Below are 19,596 nucleotides of genomic sequence, written 5' to 3'. Positions count from 1 at the left end.
CTGACGGTCTTATTGACAAACCTGCTAGGAAGAGGATTCCACAGTGTAAGGAATGCCAGGAAACTACAGAAGAGAGAGGAAGAGAGGGAACGGTTGGATCTACAGGATAGAGAGGAAGAGAGGGAATGAGGTTTTGGGGAATTTGAGAGATGTTTTATTGGCCTCCAGAGGCACTGAGTAGCCTCCGTTAGCTTTGGAGAACCAAATCCATTAGCCTTGCTCCTCTGTGTTGAGCGTGCAACATAATATTGACATCTCCATAGGCTCAGGACTCCCTGTGTTTTAGGGGCTGTGGAGAGCATTTACAAGGCTGTATGTGCATTTACAGATTCCAATTGAATGATAAAATACAACTCCGCAGCAGTCAAACAGAAGTGTATTTTATTCTAGGTGGACTGATTCACTGACCAGTACAACCAGTAAAGTCTCGGACTCTTTTGTGAGTCAAAAATGTGGTCTGAAACATCATACCTAATGTCTTCACACACCTTTATCGACTTTCCTCCTTTAGATGTAGTTTTCCCAGAAAGAAAACAGAGAATGGCCTTGACTAGGATGAGCTAACACACAGATGGAGTTGACTTAGATGACTGTATGTTTGTCAACAGTCAGAGCCCACAATCTCTGCCCCCTCGGCCCTCTCCTGTCTCTGAGGTCAAGGCTTTAGCAGCAGTGTGGCTGATGTCCTACCTTTATAGTAAAAACAGATTGGGTTTCAGGGAGATCCATCTTCCTAATGTTCTCTGGTGTCTCTCCCCCAGGGATGACTGGGAACGTAGTGCAGGCAGGCTCACACACACACACACACACACACACACACACACACACACACACACACACACACACACACACACACAGACAGAGACCGACCGACCGACCGACCGACCGACCGACCGACCGACCGACCAGTGGTTCAACGGTAAAACAGCCTCCTGTCGCTGTTTTATGGCTTTACCTGTGTAAAGCCAACAGGGCCAGTAGACGGAGTGTGTGTGTGTGTGTGTGTGGGTGGGTGTGTGTGTGTGTAAGCAAAACAGAACATATGCGTGTGAAGCAATGTTTGCTTTTGTTTCTGTGTGTTTCTATGCATGTGTGTGTTCATGTCGAGTTTTGTGTGTTCATGTGTGTGTTCATGTCGAGTTTTGTGTGTGTTCATGTGTGTGTTCATGTCATGTTGTGTGTGTTCATGTGTGTGTTCGTGTCGAGTTGTGTGTGTTGATGTGTGTGGTAGACTTCAGGGGTTCTAGCCTCTCCTTCTCTCCTTCTCTCTCTCTCTCTCTCTCTCTCTCTCTCTCTCTCTCTCTCTCTCTCTCTCTCTCTCTCTCTCTCTCTCTCTCTCTCTCTCTCTCTCTCTCTCTCTCTCTCTCTCTCTCTCTCTCTCTCTCTCTCTCTCTCTCCTCTCCTCTCCTCTCCTCTGTCTCTCTGACAGAACCCAAGATGTAAGCTTAGCCTAGGCAAACACAGTCGGTTGCTGCTCACAGTCAGTTTAAAGGAGAAGTCTTTCCTGTAATTAGCCTTAATAAACTGTTACTACAGACATTCCCCCCTCACAGAGTGTGTTGTTAGTGTGGAACATAAAGGCCTGAACATCCACACTGTTTATCCAAATAGCAACCACACTCACTGGGCCTTGTGGCCTCCCAGCATGTGACGCCCTCAGCCTCTCACCATGCACACACAGACAGGAACCACCTCCAGAGAACAGGCTTTGTGGCGGATGGTGGTTAGTGGACTTAGGGCCCAAGTTTTTAAATAGGTTTTTGTTTGTCTGATCTGGACATGGCTTTTTAACCTAAAGCCTTCTGGGACAGAGTTGCTGGGCGAGGGATGTTGGTCTGTGTAGGTCTTTTGGACAGACCAGGGTTGTAATTTGCTGCTGGCTCAGGATGCGGACCGGGACTTGGAGGCAGCATTGTTATGTACTATTCCTTGCTGGACACAGCTTGCTGGACACACTCCAGACTCTACACTCTCTGCCAAAGGATTATATGTGTGTGTGTGTGTGTGTGTGTGTGTGTGTGTGTGTGTGTGTGTGTGTGTGTGTGTGTGTGTGTGTGTGTGTGTGTGTGTGTGTGTGTGTGTGTGTGTGTGTGTGTGTGTGTGTGTGTGTGTGTGTGTGTGTGTGTGTGTGTGTGTGTGTGTGTGTGTGTGTGTGTGTGTGTGTGCCTGCGTCATTGCATGTGTGTATGTCTGTCTGGAAATCCCATTCTGCAGCATTCAGGGGGGGATGTGGTGGGGTTAGGGGTTAAAAGTCAGTGTAGAGAGGTGATCTTGGCCTCTGAGACTTAATGCTCTCCTCAGAGTTAATGACCCCTTTGACCCCTGACTCACAGCCCGCAGCGCTCAGCCCTCAGCCCAGACACCGATAGGGTTACCCTTAGATGTTCTCTGTTTGTGTGTGTGTGTGTGTGTGTGTGTGTGTGTGTGTGTGTGTGTGTGTGTGTGTGTGTGTGTGTGTGTGTGTGTGTGTGTGTGTGTGTGTGTGTGTGTGTGTGTGTGTGTGTGTGTGTGTGTGCGTATGTGTGCGTATGTGTGCGTATGTGTGCGTATGTGTGCGTATGTGTGTGTGTGTTCGAGGGTGGATGTACCCCTGGAGTAACATGAGGCCTCTCCAGGGCATCCGCCCCACTCAGCCATAATGTTCTATGGCATCTGCCTCACTCAGCCATAATGGTCCATGGCATCTGCCTCACTCAGCCATAATGTCACAGGTCATCTGCCTCACTCAGCCATAATGTTACAGGTCATCTGCCTCACTCAGCCATAATGTTCTATGGCATCTGCCTCACTCAGCCATAATGATCCATGGCATCTGCCTCACTCAGCCATAATGTCACAGGTCATCTGCCTCACTCGGCCATAATGTTACAGGTCATCTGCCTCACTCAGCCATAATGTTACAGGTCATCTGCCTCACTCAGCCATAATGTTCCAGGTCATCTGCCTCACTCAGCCATAATGTTCCAGGTCATCTGCCTCACTCGGCCATAATGTTCCAGGTCATCTGCCTCACTCAGCCATAATGTTCCAGGGCATCTGCCTCACTCAGCCATAGTGTTCCAGGTCATCTGCCTCACTCAGCCATAATGTTCCAGGTCATCTGCCTCACTCAGCCATAATGTTCCAGGTCATCTGCCTCACTCAGCCATAATGGCACAAGTCATCTGCCTCACTCACCCATAATGTTACAGGTCATCTGCCTCACTCAGCCATAATGTCACAAGTCATCTGCCTCACTCACCCATAATGTTCCAAGTAATCTGCCCCACTCAGCCATAATGTTCCAGGTCATCTGCCTCACTCAGCCATAATGTTACAGGTCATCTGCCTCACTCAGCCATAATGTTACAGGTCATCTGCCTCACTCACCCATAATGTTCCAGGTCATCTGCCTCACTCACCCATAATGTTACAGGTCATCTGCCTCACTCAGCCATAATGTTACAGGTCATCTGCCTCACTCAGCCATAATGTTACAGGTCATCTGCCTCACTCAGCCATAATGTTACAGGTCATCTGCCTCACTCACCCATAATGTTACAGGTCATCTGCCCCACTCAGCCATAATGTTACAGGTCATCTGCCTCACTCACCCATAATGTTACAGGTCATCTGCCCCACTCAGCCATAATGTTCCAGGTCATCTGCCTCACTCAGCCATAATGTTCCAGGTAATCTGCCTCACTCAGCCATAATGTTACAGGTCATCTGCCTCACTCAGCCATAATGTTACAGGTCATCTGCCTCACTCAGCCATAATGTTACAGGTCATCTGCCTCACTCAGCCATAATGTTACAGGGCATCTGCCCCACTCAGCCATAATGTTACAGGTCATCTGCCTCACTCACCCATAATGTTACAGGTCATCTGCCTCACTCACCCATAATGTTACAAGTCATCTGCCTCACTCAGCCATAATGTTCCAGGGCATCTGCCCCACTCAGCCATAATGTTACAGGTCATCTGCCTCACTCAGCCATAATGTTACAGGTCATCTGCCTCACTCACCCATAATGTTACAGGTCATCTGCCTCACTCAGCCATAATGTTCCAGGGCATCTGCCCCACTCAGCCATAATGTTACAGGTCATCTGCCACACTCACCCATAATGTTACAGGTCATCTGCCTCACTCAGCCATAATGTTCCAGGTAATCTGCCTCACTCAGCCATAATGTTACAGGTCATCTGCCTCACTCAGCCATAATGTTACAGGTCATCTGCCCCATTTAGCCATAATGTTCCAAGTCATCTGCCTCACTCAGCCATAATGTTCCAGGTAATCTGCCTCACTCAGCCATAATGTTACAGGTCATCTGCCTCACTCAGCCATAATGTTACAGGTCATCTGCCCCATTTAGCCATAATGTTCCAAGTCATCTGCCCCACTCAGCCATAATGTTCCAGGGCATCTGCCCCACTCAGCCATAATGTTACAGGTCATCTGCCCCACTCAGCCATAATGTTCCAAGTCATCTGCCCCACTCAGCCATAATGTTCCAAGTCATCTGCCTCACTCAGCCATAATGTTCCAAGTAATCTGCCTCACTCAGCCATAATGTTCCAGGGTGGTTCATGTGGTCCATGTGGTTGTGAAGCAGGATGTAGAAGAGGGTGCTTATTGTGACAATATGATAATAGTTATGTGTGTGCCTCATGATGTCATACGCCCTTATATGGTCTCATCTGGCATGGCTTCAGTCACATGACTGAATAAGCTCATAGTGAGAAGACGTCTCTGTGAGTCATGTGAGTCTTGTGAGTCGAGTGTCGCATGAGTCTTGTGTCGTGTAAGTGGTGTGAGTCGTGTGTGTCGTGTGAGTCAAGTGGCATGTGAGTCGTGTGAGTCGTGTGAGCCATGTGCCCTAACACTAAACCTAATTCTAACCCTAACACTAATTCTAACCTTAAACATTAACCCCCTAGAAATAGCATTTAACCTTGTGGCGACTAACAAAATGTCCTCAGTTGGTCAAATGTTTGTTTGTTTTCTATTCTTGTGGGGGCTTTGGGTCCCCACAAGTATAGTTAATCAGTCCACACACACACACACACACACACACACACACACACACACACACACACACACACACACACACACACACACACACACACACACACACACACACACACACACACACACACACACACACACACACACACACACGCTTATTTCCCAAGCCCCTGCTCCTCGTATATTTCATTATAAAGTCCATGAAGACATCCTTCTCCCTTAAGCAACGACCGACATTAACTCTTTAACTCTGTATACAGTTGACAGTTGAACTAGGAATAGATTGTCCACCATCTATGTGTTATCCAGACAGAAAAGAGAAATAGACAAAATAACATTTCGATTTAGAGCAATAAAAGAAATGAAATCATTTATCTGAGTAAACCAGAAACCTTTCAATATAGAAATGAAAATAACACTTTAAAACCATTTAAATACAATACATAGGAAAGTTGTGCTGGACTCTGGTAGAGAGTGTTTCTGCCACATCCCTGTTATAGTGTATTGTGTGGTGCTCTCTAGTGGTCATAATTATAACTGTAATGTATACTCTCTCTCTCTCGCTCTCTCTCACTCTCTTCCTCTCTCTCGCTCCACCTATGTTGTCAGTGATGATTTTGATGAGGAGGGGTTCTGCCAACCGTACAGGGGAGTGGCCTGTTCTCGCTTCATAGGAAACCGCAGCATCTTTGTTGACTCTCTGCAGATGCAGGGTGAGATCGAGACCCAGATCACAGGTATGCTGCCTGCCTCTGTGTGTGTGTGTGCATGTGTGTGTGTGTGTGTGTGTGTGTGCGCGTGTGTGCGTGTGTGTGTGTACGTGCGTGTTTATGTGTGTACATGGGTGTTTATGTGTGTGTGTTTTGTGTGTGTGTGCTTCCCTTCAATCCCTGTGTTTTGATTTTAATCAGACATGGAGCACAGGGATAAGGGTCATGCTCCAGATTTGGTATTCTGTGTAAATCTAACCAGACACTTTCAAACCAGACTTGTATGTGTGTGTGTGTGTGTGTGTGTGTGTGTGTGTGTGTGTGTGTGTGTGTGTGTGTGTGTGTGTGTGTGTGTGTGTGTGTGTGTGTGTGTGTGTGTGTGTGTGTGTGTGTGTGTGTGTGTGTGTGTGTGTGTGTGTGTGTGTGTGTGTGTGTGTGTGTGTGTGTGTGTGTGTGCTAGGTCCCATCTGACCCTGGTTGAGTCTGTAGCTTGTCATTACTGTCAGTGAGGATGATGAGAGGATATCTGGTAGAGGGGTGAGAGTGAGTTCAGGATGATAAAGTCACAGTATGGAACACACATGATCTACACAGTATGGAACACACATGATCTACACAGTATGGAACACACATGATCTACACAGTATGGAACACACATGATCTACACAGTATGGAACACACATGATCTACACAGTATGGAACACACATGATCTAAACAGTATGGAACACACATGATCTAAACAGTATGGAACACACATGATCTACACAGTATGGAACACACATGATCTACACAGTATGGAACACACATGATCTAAACAGTATGGAACACACATGATCTACACAGTATGGAACACACATGATCTAAACAGTATGGAACACACATGATCTACACAGTATGGAACACACATGATCTACACAGTATGGAACACACATGATCTACACAGTATGGAACACACATGATCTAAACAGTATGGAACACACATGATCTACACAGTATGGAACACACATGATCTACACAGTATGGAACACACATGATCTACACAGTATGGAACACACATGATCTACACAGTATGGAACACACATGATCTAAACAGTATGGAACACACATGATCTACACAGTATGGAACACACATGATCTAAACAGTATGGAACACACATGATCTACACAGTATGGAACACACATGATCTAAACAGTATGGAACACACATGATCTACACAGTATGGAACACACATGATCTACACAGTATGGAACACACATGATCTACACAGTATGGAACACACATGATCTAAACAGTATGGAACACACATGATCTAAACAGTATGGAACACACATGATCTAAACAGTATGGAACACACATGATCTGATACACATATATTCACATTCCCACTTTTTTCATCCAGCCGCCTTCACCATGATCGGAACGTCCAACCATCTTTCAGACCGCTGCTCCCTGTTCGCCATCCCGTCTCTGTGCCACTTTGCCTTCCCAACATGTGACCGCAGCTCTGGGACTGACAAGCCCAGGGACCTGTGTAAGGTATGATGACATGCTTCACAACTACGATTATACCTACATCTTCTAGGCTTGTAGCATTAACTTCTCTGGGATATGTGGGACGGTAGCGTCCCTCCTAACCAACAGCCAGTGAAATTGCAGGGCGCCAAATTCGAAACAACAGAAATCTCATAATTAAAATTCCTCAAACATACAAGTATTATACACCATTTTAAAGATAAACTTCTCGTTAATCCAGCCACAGTGTCTGATTTCAAAAAGGATTTACGGCGAAAGCACACCTTGCGATTATGTTAGGTCAGTACATAGCAACAGAAAAACACAGCCATTTTTCCAGCCAAAGAGAGGAGTAACAAAAAGCAGAAATCGAGTTAAAATGAATCACTAACCTTTGATGATCTTCATCAGATGACACTCATAGGACTTCATGTTACACAATACATGTATGTTTTGTTCGGTAAAGTTCATATTTATATCCAAAAATCTGAGTTTAGGCGGGACGCTACTGTCTCACTTAGCCAAAAGCCAGAGAAAATGCAGCGCGCCATATTCAAATAAATTACTATAAATCACACATGGTTGTGAATCCAGCCAACATGTCAGAATTCAAATAGGCTTTTCGGCGAAAGCAAACGATGCTATTATCTGAGGATAGCACCATTGTAAACAAAGAGAGAGAAGCATATTTCAACCCTGCAGGTGCGACACAAAACGCATAAATAATAATATAATTCATGCCTTACCTTTGACGAGCTTCTGTTGTTGGCACTCCAATATGTCCCATAAACATCACAAATGGTCCTTTTGTTCGATTAATTCCGTCGATATATATCCAAAATGTCCATTTATTTGGCGCGTTTGATCCAGAAAAACACTGGTTCCAACCTGTGAAAAGTGACTACAAAATATCTCAAAAGTTACCTGTGAACTTTGCCAAAACATTTCAAACTACTTTTGTAATACAACTTTAGGTATACAGTCTAGGACGTATTTCCATTGTGGTCCTCTTATTAAAATGTTATGTTGCTTTTATTGTTTGTTTGACCCTCAAGTCTATCCTCTCCTCTTGTCCTCTCTGTGTAAGGACGAGTGTGAGATCCTAGAGAATGACCTGTGTAAGACCGAGTACATCATCGCCCGTTCCAACCCCATCATTCTGAAGAGACTGAAACTACCTAACTGTGAGGACCTGGCGGGACACACCAGCCCAGAGGCTGCCAACTGTATGAGGATAGGGATCCCCATGGTCGAGCCCTTCAACAAGAGTAAGAATTATCATTTAGTTGTAGTTTTATTTATTTTGGTAGATCAGCTTTAATATTGCAGATAGACTTTGGGTTGGGCGGCAGGTGGTTAGAGCGTTGGGCCAGTAACCGGAAGGTTTCTGGATCAAATCCCTGAGCTGACAAGGGAAAAATCTGTCTTTTTGCTCCCGGTCGCTGAAGACGTGGATATCGATTAAGAAAGCCCCCCCCGTACTTCTCTGATTCAGAGGGGTTGGGTTAAATGTGGAAGATACATTCAGTTTCTATCAAATTAATAGTTTTCATTATTTGGATGGATATGGAATGATATACTATATACACAGAAAGACTATTGCACATCTTCATAGCACACACGATCAACTAGAGGAAGATACTTTTGACTTATTTCTACTGTCTACCTCAACGTTTTCTATTGGAGAGGTTCTGTCAGAAGCCATAGGATCCATTAACAAAAGCAGACCTGTATACTTTCATGTTAACATGGATCTGCATATCAGAGTGAAGCCCATCAACAATAAAGTTAAAACTCTCTCACTTATACTTACCAATTGTCTAACAATGTTCTTATGTTCTTCTCCCTTTGACCAGACCACAAGTGTTTCAACAGCAGTGGTTCAGACTTCCGCGGGACGGTCAGTAAGACCAAGTCAGGTCGTCAGTGCCAGCCCTGGAACTCTCAGTACCCTCACAGCCACACCTACCTGGCGGTACAATACCCCGAGCTCAGCGGAGGACACTCCTACTGCCGTAACCCCGGCAACAAGCAGGAGGGACCATGGTGTTTCACGCTGGACGAGGGGGTCCGCTTGGAGCTATGTGACATCCCTGTTTGTGGTGAGATTTAGGGGGGTTTAAGGTTTTATAAGCACTAGTGACACCCTATCTGTGGTGAGATATAGAGGGGGTTTAAGGTTTTATAAGCACTAAGGACACCACTTTCTGTAGTGAGAGAGGGTGTTAGCAGTGTGCCAGGCTGCGTTATAAGGCTTCATAAACACTACGTTATTATTGGGAGTCAGTGCTGCGACTTATCAAATAGACACAGTAGTTGTTATGCGTTATGTTATGGTCTGTTTAACAATAAGTGACAGTACTACCTGAGTTCATTATGTTAGTAATTGACAGTGTATTTACAGTGTTTAGATTGCCCAGCCCTGACATTAACCCTGTGTCCCATCCAGATTATAAGGAGAAGCGTGGGGGCAGTAACATGGAGATTCTGTACATCCTGGTCCCGAGCATAACCATCCCTCTGGCCATCGCCCTCCTTTTCTTCTTCATCTGTTTGTGTCGTAACAACCAGAAGGCTTCTCGCCCCCCAGCCCCCAGACAGCCCAAACCTGTCAGGGGACAGAACGTTGAGATGTCCATGCTCACCAATTACAAACCCAAGGTATAAGTCCCCTCTCTGTAGCTAAGGCCCCTCTCTGTAGCTCTCTCTCTTTTGTTCTCTCTCTTTCGTTCTCTCTCTCTTTCTCATTCTCTCACTCTCTCTCTCCCACTCTCTCTTTCTGTTTCTCTCTGTCTCTCACTCTTTCTCTCTGTCTGTCTGTGTGTCTGTCTCTCTCTCTCGCTCGCTCTCTCTCTCTCTCTCTCTCTCTCTTTCTCTCTCTTCGTTCTCTGTCTCATTGGGGCTCTTTGTAATGTGTGACAACAGTATGAGTATTTTGCCTATAAGTTCATTCATATTCTCCTGCAGATCGTATTACAGTCAACACTGCATTCTTATAATGTTATTTCTGATATATCTCTATCCACCTTGTTTAGAAGGTTATCCAGGCTGTGTTATGATGTGAGACAAAGGTCTACTCCCTGATGTTATAGCCAATCAAAGCTACAGCTGTAGTGGACTGGCTCTGTCAGACAGGCCAGTGTTGTGGTCCCCGTCAAAGTCCCTGTCATCTCTGATTTAGATTGACCTGTGGGAATCTAGAAGAGTGTATCCTCCTGTCACAGAAAACTAAAACCACTAACAATACAGTGTCTACTGTCTGAGTCTTTATGTCATCCCTAAATACATCTGCCCCACCGCTCCTGTCCTCCTCAATGTCACCACTATCCACTGGGCCTTGCTCCAGGTCACCTAGGGTTTGTTGTTCATGACAGCATTGGCCCCGCCCAGCACAGCCTGGCCCGGTGTGCTGCGAGGCGAGGATGAGCCTGGTTTGGCCCCGCCCAGCACAGCCTGGCCCGGTGTGCTGCGAGGCGAGGATGAGTCTGGTTTGGCCCCGGGGAGGGAGAAACCCAAACCAAAAACATCTGTTGCCCTTTGATAACAGTCACATCCCCCACCACCATTCCATTGCTAACCACTCCCCCAAACAGTCCCCCCCCCCCCCCATCTCCTACCCCCCCCCCCCCACCCCTTAACTGACTGTGGCCTCCGTCAGGAATTTCATTTTTCATCTGGGAGTTCCTGGAATCTTTCATAACCCCCCTTGTCGGTTTGGTCGGTGTCAATCATTTTCGGTTTATTGTCCCAGCTCTATGAAGTCCTCTTTACTCTAGTGCATTTGACTAATGATTGAAAATGATCATTCCATTTAATGTCAAGTCAATTCAGCAAGTACACTGAAATTCCAATTCTCTTCAATGCTTTTCAGCCAGGACAATTTGGAATTGGAATTTGGTTTACTTTCTGAATTGACTGGAATTGAAATGTAATTGACCACAACCCCGATTCCCAATGTGCAATGGCAGGCTTGCTCTACATGTACAAGTTGAGTCGTTTTGGAGTCCGGTCCATACCTTTTTGTTTGAGGGAGGTGGTATTGACAGTTTCCTGAATTCTAAGACAAACTGAAATTAAAGCCAGATTAAGTCAGTGGCAAAGAAGATAAATATCTTTCAAATGCTAATATTTGGTTGTGTTGACAACCAAACACAATTCAATATCACAAAATATCATTCCATTTTAAATCAACCAGAGCTTCAAACCCTAGGCCTATTGTATTATCTATTTTCTGTTGTGTTTCTGTGTTGAATTGAAACAATAGCTGTTGATGACTTTGAAAATGCTATATAGGCCTAAATAGTCTCATTGATGATACATGAGTGATAAAGTATGGTCACATTTCATCTGCTCTGTTAAACCTTCTCTTTGGGATGACTTCGATAACAACAGTGAATCTATTTTGTCTTTAAGTGGCGCTATCTCAACAATAATTCTCACTATAGCACATTGGTAATAGTCAGCGATGAACATCATAGTTAAGCAGGCTAGGCTTGGTTAAAACTCTGGATGGGAGACCGAAGGGTAGCTGTAGCTAGATCAACTCTCCAGTAGGAGGTGCTGTAGCTAGATCAACTCTCCAGTAGGAGGTGATGTAGCTAGATCAACTCTCCAGTAGGAGGTGCTGTAGCTAGATCAACTCTCCAGTAGAAGGTGCTGTAGCTAGATCAACTCTCCAGTAGGAGGTGCTGTAGATAGATCAACTCTCCAGTAGGAGGTGCTGTAGATATATCAACTCTCCAGTAGGAGGTGCTGTAGATATATCAACTCTCCAGTAGGAGGTGCTGTAGCTAGATCAACTCTCCAGTAGGAGGTGCTGTAGCTAGATCAACTCTCCAGTAGGAGGTGCTGTAGCTAGATCAACTCTCCAGTAGGAGGTGCTGTAGCTAGATCAACTCTCCAGTAGGAGGTGCTGTAGCTAGATCAACTCTCCAGTAGGAGGTGCTGTAGATATATCAACTCTCCAGTAGGAGGTGCTGTAGATAGATCAACTCTCCAGTAGGAGGTGCTGTAGATATATCAACTCTCCAGTAGGAGGTGCTGTAGATATATCAACTCTCCAGTAGGAGGTGCTGTAGATATATCAACTCTCCAGTAGGAGGTGCTGTAGATAGATCAACTCTCCAGTAGGAGGTGCTGTAGATAGATCAACTCTCCAGTAGGAGGTGCTGTAGATATATCAACTCTCCAGTAGGAGGTGCTGTAGCTAGATCAACTCTCCAGTAGGAGGTGCTGTAGCTAGATCAACTCTCCAGTAGGAGGTGCTGTAGATAGATCAACTCTCCAGTAGGAGGTGCTGTAGATAGATCAACTCTCTAGTAGGAGGTGCTGTAGCTAGATCAACTCTCCAGTAGGAGGTGCTGTAGCTAGATCAACTCTCTAGTAGGAGGTGCTGTAGCTAGATCAACTCTCCAGTAGGAGGTGCTGTAGCTAGATCAACTCTCCAGTAGGAGGTGCTGTAGCTAGATCAACTCTCAAGTGGAGGCTGCTGAGGGAAGGACGGCTCATAATAATGGCTGGAACAGAGAAAATGGAATGGCATCAAACACATGGAAACCACTTATTGCGCTCCAGCCACTACCACAAGCCAGTCCTCCCCAATTAAGGTGTCACCAACCTCCTGTGAATTCAACATATTTTATGTTGAAATTAATCCTGTGGTTGAAATTTCACCCTCAAAACAACTCTCAAAACAGAGATACACGTAGATTCCACGTCACAATACGTTGATAAATTACGTTGGAACAATGTTGAGTTAACCAGTTTGTGCCCAATGGGTCTTGGCTCCACTCTAGTTCTCATGGTTCAGTCCCCGGCTGGGTTGATAATTACAGTCATCTGTCATCCCTCAAACCAAAGTTCACCTTCAGTTATTAATGGCTCTCATTTATACCACATTAATAATTACAGAGAAAATTGATTACCTGCAATTTCTGAAATATGCACTAACTTGTCGGTTTATTGTTGTTTGTGTTGGGGGCACGCTGCCAGATTGTGATGGGGGTGTGTTGCCAGAGTCTGGGCTGGCGTTGGTATATTTATGCATTTTCTGTCTGGAGCTGAAGGGATTTATTGAAGAGTTGAGCTGAGGAAAGGAGATAATGGATACAGTATGAGACTAATAGATAATTATGACATATCCAGGCAATATTGCTCACACGCACACACACTGGTATATTAGGCACTTTTCCTACATAAAATTATAACGAGCTGTTAAGTTTTAATGTCTGTCTACATACCAAGATAGTTATGAGTGTTGAATATGAGTATAAATCTGACTGGAAATGTCAGCATGTAACACCATCTCCCCCTCTCTTTCTCTCTCCCCCTCTCTTTCTCTCTCCCCCTCTCTTTCTCTCTCCCCCTCTCTCTGCTTCTCCCCCTCTCTTTCTCTCTCCCCCTCTCTCTGCTTCTCCCCCTCTCTTTCTCTCTCCCCCTCTCTCTGCTTCTCCCCCTCTCTTTCTCTCTCCCCCTCTCTTCCCCCTCTCTTTCTCTCTCCCCCTCTCTCTGCTTCTCCCCCTCTCTTTCTCTCTCCCCCTCTCTTTCTCTCTCCCCCTCTCTCTGCTTCTCCCCCTTTCTTTCTCTCTCCCCCTCTATCTGCTTCTCCCCCTCTCTTTCTCTCTCCCCCTCTCTTTCTCTCTCCCCCACTATCTGCTTCTCCCCCTCTCTTTCTCTCTCCCCCTCTCTTTCTCTCTCCCCCTCTCTTTCTCTCTCCCCCTCTATCTGCTTCTCCCCCTCTCTTTCTCTCTCCTCTCTCTGCTTCTTTCCATCTTTCTCTCTCCTCTCTCTGCTTCTCCCCCTCTCTTTCTCTCTCCTCTCTCTGCTTCTCCCCCTCTCTTTCTCTCTCCTCTCTCTGCTTCTTTCCATCTTTCTCTCTCCTCTCTCTGCTTCTCCTCCTCTCTTTCTCTCTCCTCTCTCTGCTTCTTTCTATCTTTCTCTCTCCCCCTCTCTCCCCCTCTCTCTGCTTCTCCCCCTCTCTTTCTCTCCCCCCTCTCTCTCTGCTTCTCTCCATCTTTCTCTCTCCCCCTCTCTCTCTTCTTCTCTCCATCTTTCTCTATCCCTCTTCTTCTCTCCAGAGTAAGGCCAAGGAACTCCCCCTATCCGCAGTGCGTTTCATGGAGGAGCTAGGTGAATGTACATTTGGTAAGATCTACAAGGGCCACCTGTACATGCCTGGTATGGAGCATGCCCAGCTGGTGGCCATCAAGACCCTGAAGGACTACTCCAGCCCTGGCCAGTGGGGGGACTTCCAACAGGCATGTTATTATTCATGTTACTGTGTTGTGGTAGTAATTTATGCTATCTTTAATTGGTGCTTTTGATGCTCTCTGATGTTAGCTACTGTTATTGTGTAATGATATTCATTGATGCTGTCTTTTATTGGTGCTTCCGATGCTATATGATGCTCTCTGATGATCTCCGATGCTATCTGATGTTCTCTGATGCTTTCTTATGCCCTCCGATGCTCTCCGATGCTCTCCGATGCTATCCGATGCGCTCTGATGCTCTCTGATGATCTCCGATGCTTTCTTATGCTCTCTGATGCTTTCTGATGCTATCTGACGCTCTCTGGTGCTCTCTGATGCTATCTGATGGTCTCTGATGCTATCTGATGCTATCTGATGCTCTCTGATGCTATCTGTTGGTCTCTGATGCTCTCTGATGCTTTCTGATGCTATCTTTTGGTGATATTTAATGGTATTTATTGTTTTTGGTGTTCTGCTTTTCATCTGATGTTACGTCTGTTTTGTCTACTGCTGTTTGACATTTGACATGAAATTTCCCCTCAGATATTTTTTAAGTACCTATCTACTTATCTATCTATATGTAGGAGGCATCAGTCATGGCTGAGCTGCACCATCACAATGTGGTGTGTCTTTTGGGGGTAGTGACCCAGGAGCAGCCTGTCTGCATGCTGTTTGAGTTCCTGAACCAGGGGGACCTCCATGAGTTCCTCATCATGCGTTCTCCTCACTCTGACGTGGGCTGTAGTAGTGATGAGGATGGGACCATCAAGTCCATCCTGGACCACGGAGACTTCCTGCACCTGGCCATCCAGGTAGTTACCATAACTACTGTATGGGTTGACTTTCTAAATATAACATTAATGGACATTAAAGTATCTATTCTACTTTACTCTATTCCAGGTGGCTGCTGGTATGGAATACCTGGCCAGTCACTCCTTCGTCCATAAGGACCTGGCAGCCCGTAACATCCTAGTGGGGGAACGGCTCCACGTCAAGATATCTGACCTAGGTCTGTCCCGAGAGATCTATGCCTCCGACTACTACAGGTACTGTACGTGGCTCACTGTCTCCCTAACCCTAGACTTGACCCTAACCCTAGACCTGACCCTAGACCTGACCCTAACCCTAGACCTGACCCTAGACCTGACCCTAACCCTAGACTTGACCCTAGACATGACCCTAACCCTAGACCCGACCCTATTTAGGGCGTAATGAGCCAAATGCCAGATGCCAAATGCCAAGTGCCAAGTGCCAAATGCCAAAAAGGCCCATAGCTCTGCACTGGTACTTGTATAGGCTTTCATTGCTATACACATTATATACTATGCCTGAAAAGAGGCACTATGAATGGGATGCAATTCATAGTTCACTGCCCTTGAGCCCATAGGCTCAGATGCCACATGCCAAAATGGCACTTCCACAAATGCCAAAAGGCCCATAGCCCTGCCTTGGTACATGAATATGCTTGCAGGGCTATACACAATATATACTATGCCTGAAAAGAGGCACTCTGACTGGGATTCAATTCATAGTTCACTGCCACATGCCCAAATGCCAAGTGCCAAATGCCCCAAAAAATGCCAAACGACCTATCCCTAACCCTTGGCCTGACTCTAACCCTAGACCTGACCTGACCCTAACCCTAGACCTGACCCTAGACCTGACCCTAACCCTAGACCTGACCCTAGACCTGACCCTAACCCTTGACCTGACTCTAACCATAGACCTGACCCTAACTCTAGACCTGACCCTAACCCTAGACATGACCCTAGCCCTAGACCTGACCCTAACTCTAGACCTGACTCTAACCCTAGACCTGACCCTAACTCTAGACCTGACCCTAACTCTAGACCTGACCCTAACTCTAGACCTGACCCTAACCCTAGACCTGACCCTAGACCTGACCCTGACTCTAGACCTGACCCTGACCCTAGACCTGACCCTAACTCTAGACCTGACACTAACTCTAGACCTGACCCTGACTCTAGACCTGACCCTAACTCTAGACCTGACCCTAACCCTAGACGTGACCCTAACTCTAGACCTGACCCTAACCCTAGACCTGACCCTAACTCTAGACTTGACCCTAACTCTAGACTTGACCCTAACTCTAGACTTGACCCTAACTCTAGACCTGACCCTAACTCTAGACCTGACCCTAACTCTAGACTTGACCCTAACTCTAGACTTGACCCTAACTCTAGACTTGACCCTAACTCTAGACCTGACCCTAACTCTAGACTTGACCCTAACTCTAGACTTGACCCTAACTCTAGACTTGACCCTAACTCTAGACCTGACCCTAACTCTAGACTTGACCCTAACTCTAGACCTGACTCTAACCCTGTACACCTACTACAGGCATGTTTACATTTTTACATTTGAGTAATTTAGCAACCTTACAAAGAGCGTCTTACAATCAGTGCATTCAATGCATATTTCCTTATTTAGTTGACTTGTTAGTTTGTCATTGCTGTAATGTTTAGTGTGATTTGATGTTCCTGCTGATTTGTATTAATCTTGCTGATCTTAGTATATAAAGTAAATTAGGGTGTTTTGAAAAATATTATTCCAGGGTCCAGCCCAAGGCTTTACTCCCGATCCGATGGATGCCTCCTGAGTCCATGGCCTATGGGAAGTTCACGTCGGAGTCAGACATCTGGGCGTTTGGCGTGGTGCTGTGGGAGATCTTCAGCTACGGCCTGCAGCCCTACTACGGCTTCAGCAACCAGGAGGTCATGGAGATGGTGAGGAAACGTCAGCTGCTGCCCTGCCCAGAGGACTGCCCCCCCAGGGTCTTCAGCCTGATGACAGAGTGCTGGCAGGAGGGCCCAGCGAGGCGTCCGCGGTTTAAGGATATCCACTGTCGTCTCCGGGCCTGGGAGGGGCTGTCATCCCACGCCAGTTCTAGTACCCCATCAGGAGGCGGGGGCAACGCCACCACCCAGACCACCTCGTTGAGTGCTAGTCCTGTCAGTAACCTCAGCAACCCACGCTACGCCGCCGCTGCAGGCTACCTCTACCCAGCTCAGGGGATACCCGCGCCAGGTCATCCGGGCCACCAAATGGCAGGCTGGACCCCTATGACCCATGGAGCACCCATGGCCCAGAACCAGCACCAACACCAATGCTTCATCCCTGTCAACGGCTACCCCATCCCCCCAGGCTATGCTGCCTTCCCTGCAGCCCACTTCCAGGCCCAGGGCCCCCCCAGGGTGGTGCAACACCTCCCCCCGCCCAAGAGCAGATCTCCCAGCAGTGCTAGCGGCTCCACCAGCACCGGTCATGTGGCCAGCTTGCCGTCCACGGGGTCTAATCACGATGCGAACACGCCACTGCTGTCACACTGCGTGGCGATATCTGCCCTGCCAGGGGGCGGGACCATGCAGGTGTACGGACACATGTCCCAGAAGGCTTTGCAACAGATGGACCCCTCGCAGACGTCCGCACTGCTGGCCGACGCCAACAGACTCATGTACAGCGATTCGATCATCACCGCTGACGTGTAAATACACTACAGACCTTGACTATATAATATCTCATCTGGTTGATGTGATGCTTTGTTTCCTTTTACCTGTTTTGTTTGTTTTTGTAATAAAATTATTATAATTATTGTTTAAACTTTTTACTCTACTTGTAAATACATGTACGTAAATCCCGAATGAATGAGATGCAAAGATTTATATTCAATTAACTTTTTTTAATAAGAGAGCTAGAAGTCGTGGCCAGCCTCCTATTCTGAAACTCTACCTGCCTGGATAGACTCTTAATGAATCTACTCTACCTGCCTGGACAGACTCTTAATGAATCTACTCTACCTGCCTGGATAGACTCTTAATGAATCTACTCTACCTGCCTGGACAGACTCTTAATGAATCTACTCTACCTGCCTGGATAGACTCTTAATGAATCTACTCTACCTGGCTGGACAGACTCTTAATGAATCTACTCTACCTGCCTGGATAGACTCTTAATGAATCTACTCTACCTGCCTGGATAGACTCTTAATGAATCTACTCTACCTGCCTGGACAGACTCTTAATGAATCTACTCTACCTGCCTGGATAGACTCTTAATGAATCTACTCTACCTGCCTGGATAGACTCTTAATGAATCTACTCTACCTGCCTGGACAGACTCTTAATGAATCTACTCTACCTGCCTGGATAGACTCTTAATGAATCTACTCTACCTGCCTGGACAGACTCTTAATGAATCTACTCTACCTGCCTGGATAGACTCCTAATGAATCTACTCTACCTGCCTGGATAGACTCCTAATGAATCTACTCTACCTGCCTGGATAGACTCCTAATGAATCTACTCTACCTGCCTGGATAGACTCCTAATGAATCTACTCTACCTGCCTGGATAGACTCCTAATGAATCTACTCTACCTGCCTGGATAGACTCCTAATGAATCTACTCTACCTGCCTGGATAGACTCCTAATGAATCTACTCTACCTGCCTGGACAGACTCTTAATGAATCTACTCTACCTGCCTGGATAGACTCTTAATGAATCTACTCTACCTGCCTGGATAGACTCTTAATGAATCTACTCTACCTGCCTGGATAGACTCTTAATGAATCTACTCTACCTGCCTGGATAGACTCTTAATGAATCTACTCTACCTGCCTGGATAGACTCTTAATGAATCTACTCTACCTGCCTGGATAGACTCTTAATGAATCTACTCTACCTGCCTGGATAGACTCTTAATGAATCTACTCTACCTGCCTGGATAGACTCTTAATGAATCTACTCTACCTGCCTGGATAGACTCTTAATGAATCTACTCTACCTGCCTGGATAGACTCTTAATGAATCTACTCTACCTGCCTGGACAGACTCTTAATGAATCTACTCTACCTGCCTGGATAGACTCTTAATGAATCTACTCTACCTGCCTGGATAGACTCTTAATGAATCTACTCTACCTGCCTGGACAGACTCTTAATGAATCTACTCTACCTGCCTGGATAGACTCCTAATGAATCTACTCTACCTGCCTGGACAGACTCTTAGTAAACTCTGAATCAGGCACTTCTTGATTTTCTGGAGCACTTTAGGGCTGTTCTGCAGTAGGGTGTGGTGTTGTTGGACTGGAG

General features: G+C 46.2%; 1 protein-coding gene across 1 annotated transcript in view; it reads left to right on the top strand.

Moving 5' to 3' along the window:
- The window catches only part of ror1 (receptor tyrosine kinase-like orphan receptor 1), a 246,609-nt gene extending 227,574 nt beyond the window's left edge, over positions 1–19,035 (top strand). Inside the window, exons 5-13 of the mRNA XM_071346251.1 lie at positions 5,624–5,751; positions 7,126–7,262; positions 8,326–8,506; positions 9,095–9,340; positions 9,688–9,899; positions 14,315–14,494; positions 15,070–15,297; positions 15,386–15,531; positions 17,061–19,035. Of these exons, the coding sequence (XP_071202352.1) occupies positions 5,624–5,751; positions 7,126–7,262; positions 8,326–8,506; positions 9,095–9,340; positions 9,688–9,899; positions 14,315–14,494; positions 15,070–15,297; positions 15,386–15,531; positions 17,061–17,994 (2,392 nt within the window). The 3' untranslated portion in view covers positions 17,995–19,035. The remainder of the gene's footprint in view (positions 1–5,623; positions 5,752–7,125; positions 7,263–8,325; positions 8,507–9,094; positions 9,341–9,687; positions 9,900–14,314; positions 14,495–15,069; positions 15,298–15,385; positions 15,532–17,060) is intronic.
- The last annotated feature ends 561 nt before the right edge of the window (positions 19,036–19,596 follow it).

The sequence above is a fragment of the Salvelinus alpinus genome, chromosome 16 (genome assembly GCF_045679555.1).
Source record: "Salvelinus alpinus chromosome 16, SLU_Salpinus.1, whole genome shotgun sequence".
Lineage (NCBI taxonomy): Eukaryota > Metazoa > Chordata > Actinopteri > Salmoniformes > Salmonidae > Salvelinus > Salvelinus alpinus.
The sequence above is the reverse complement of the archived record's forward strand: the minus strand, read 5'-3'. Positions and strand labels throughout refer to the sequence as shown.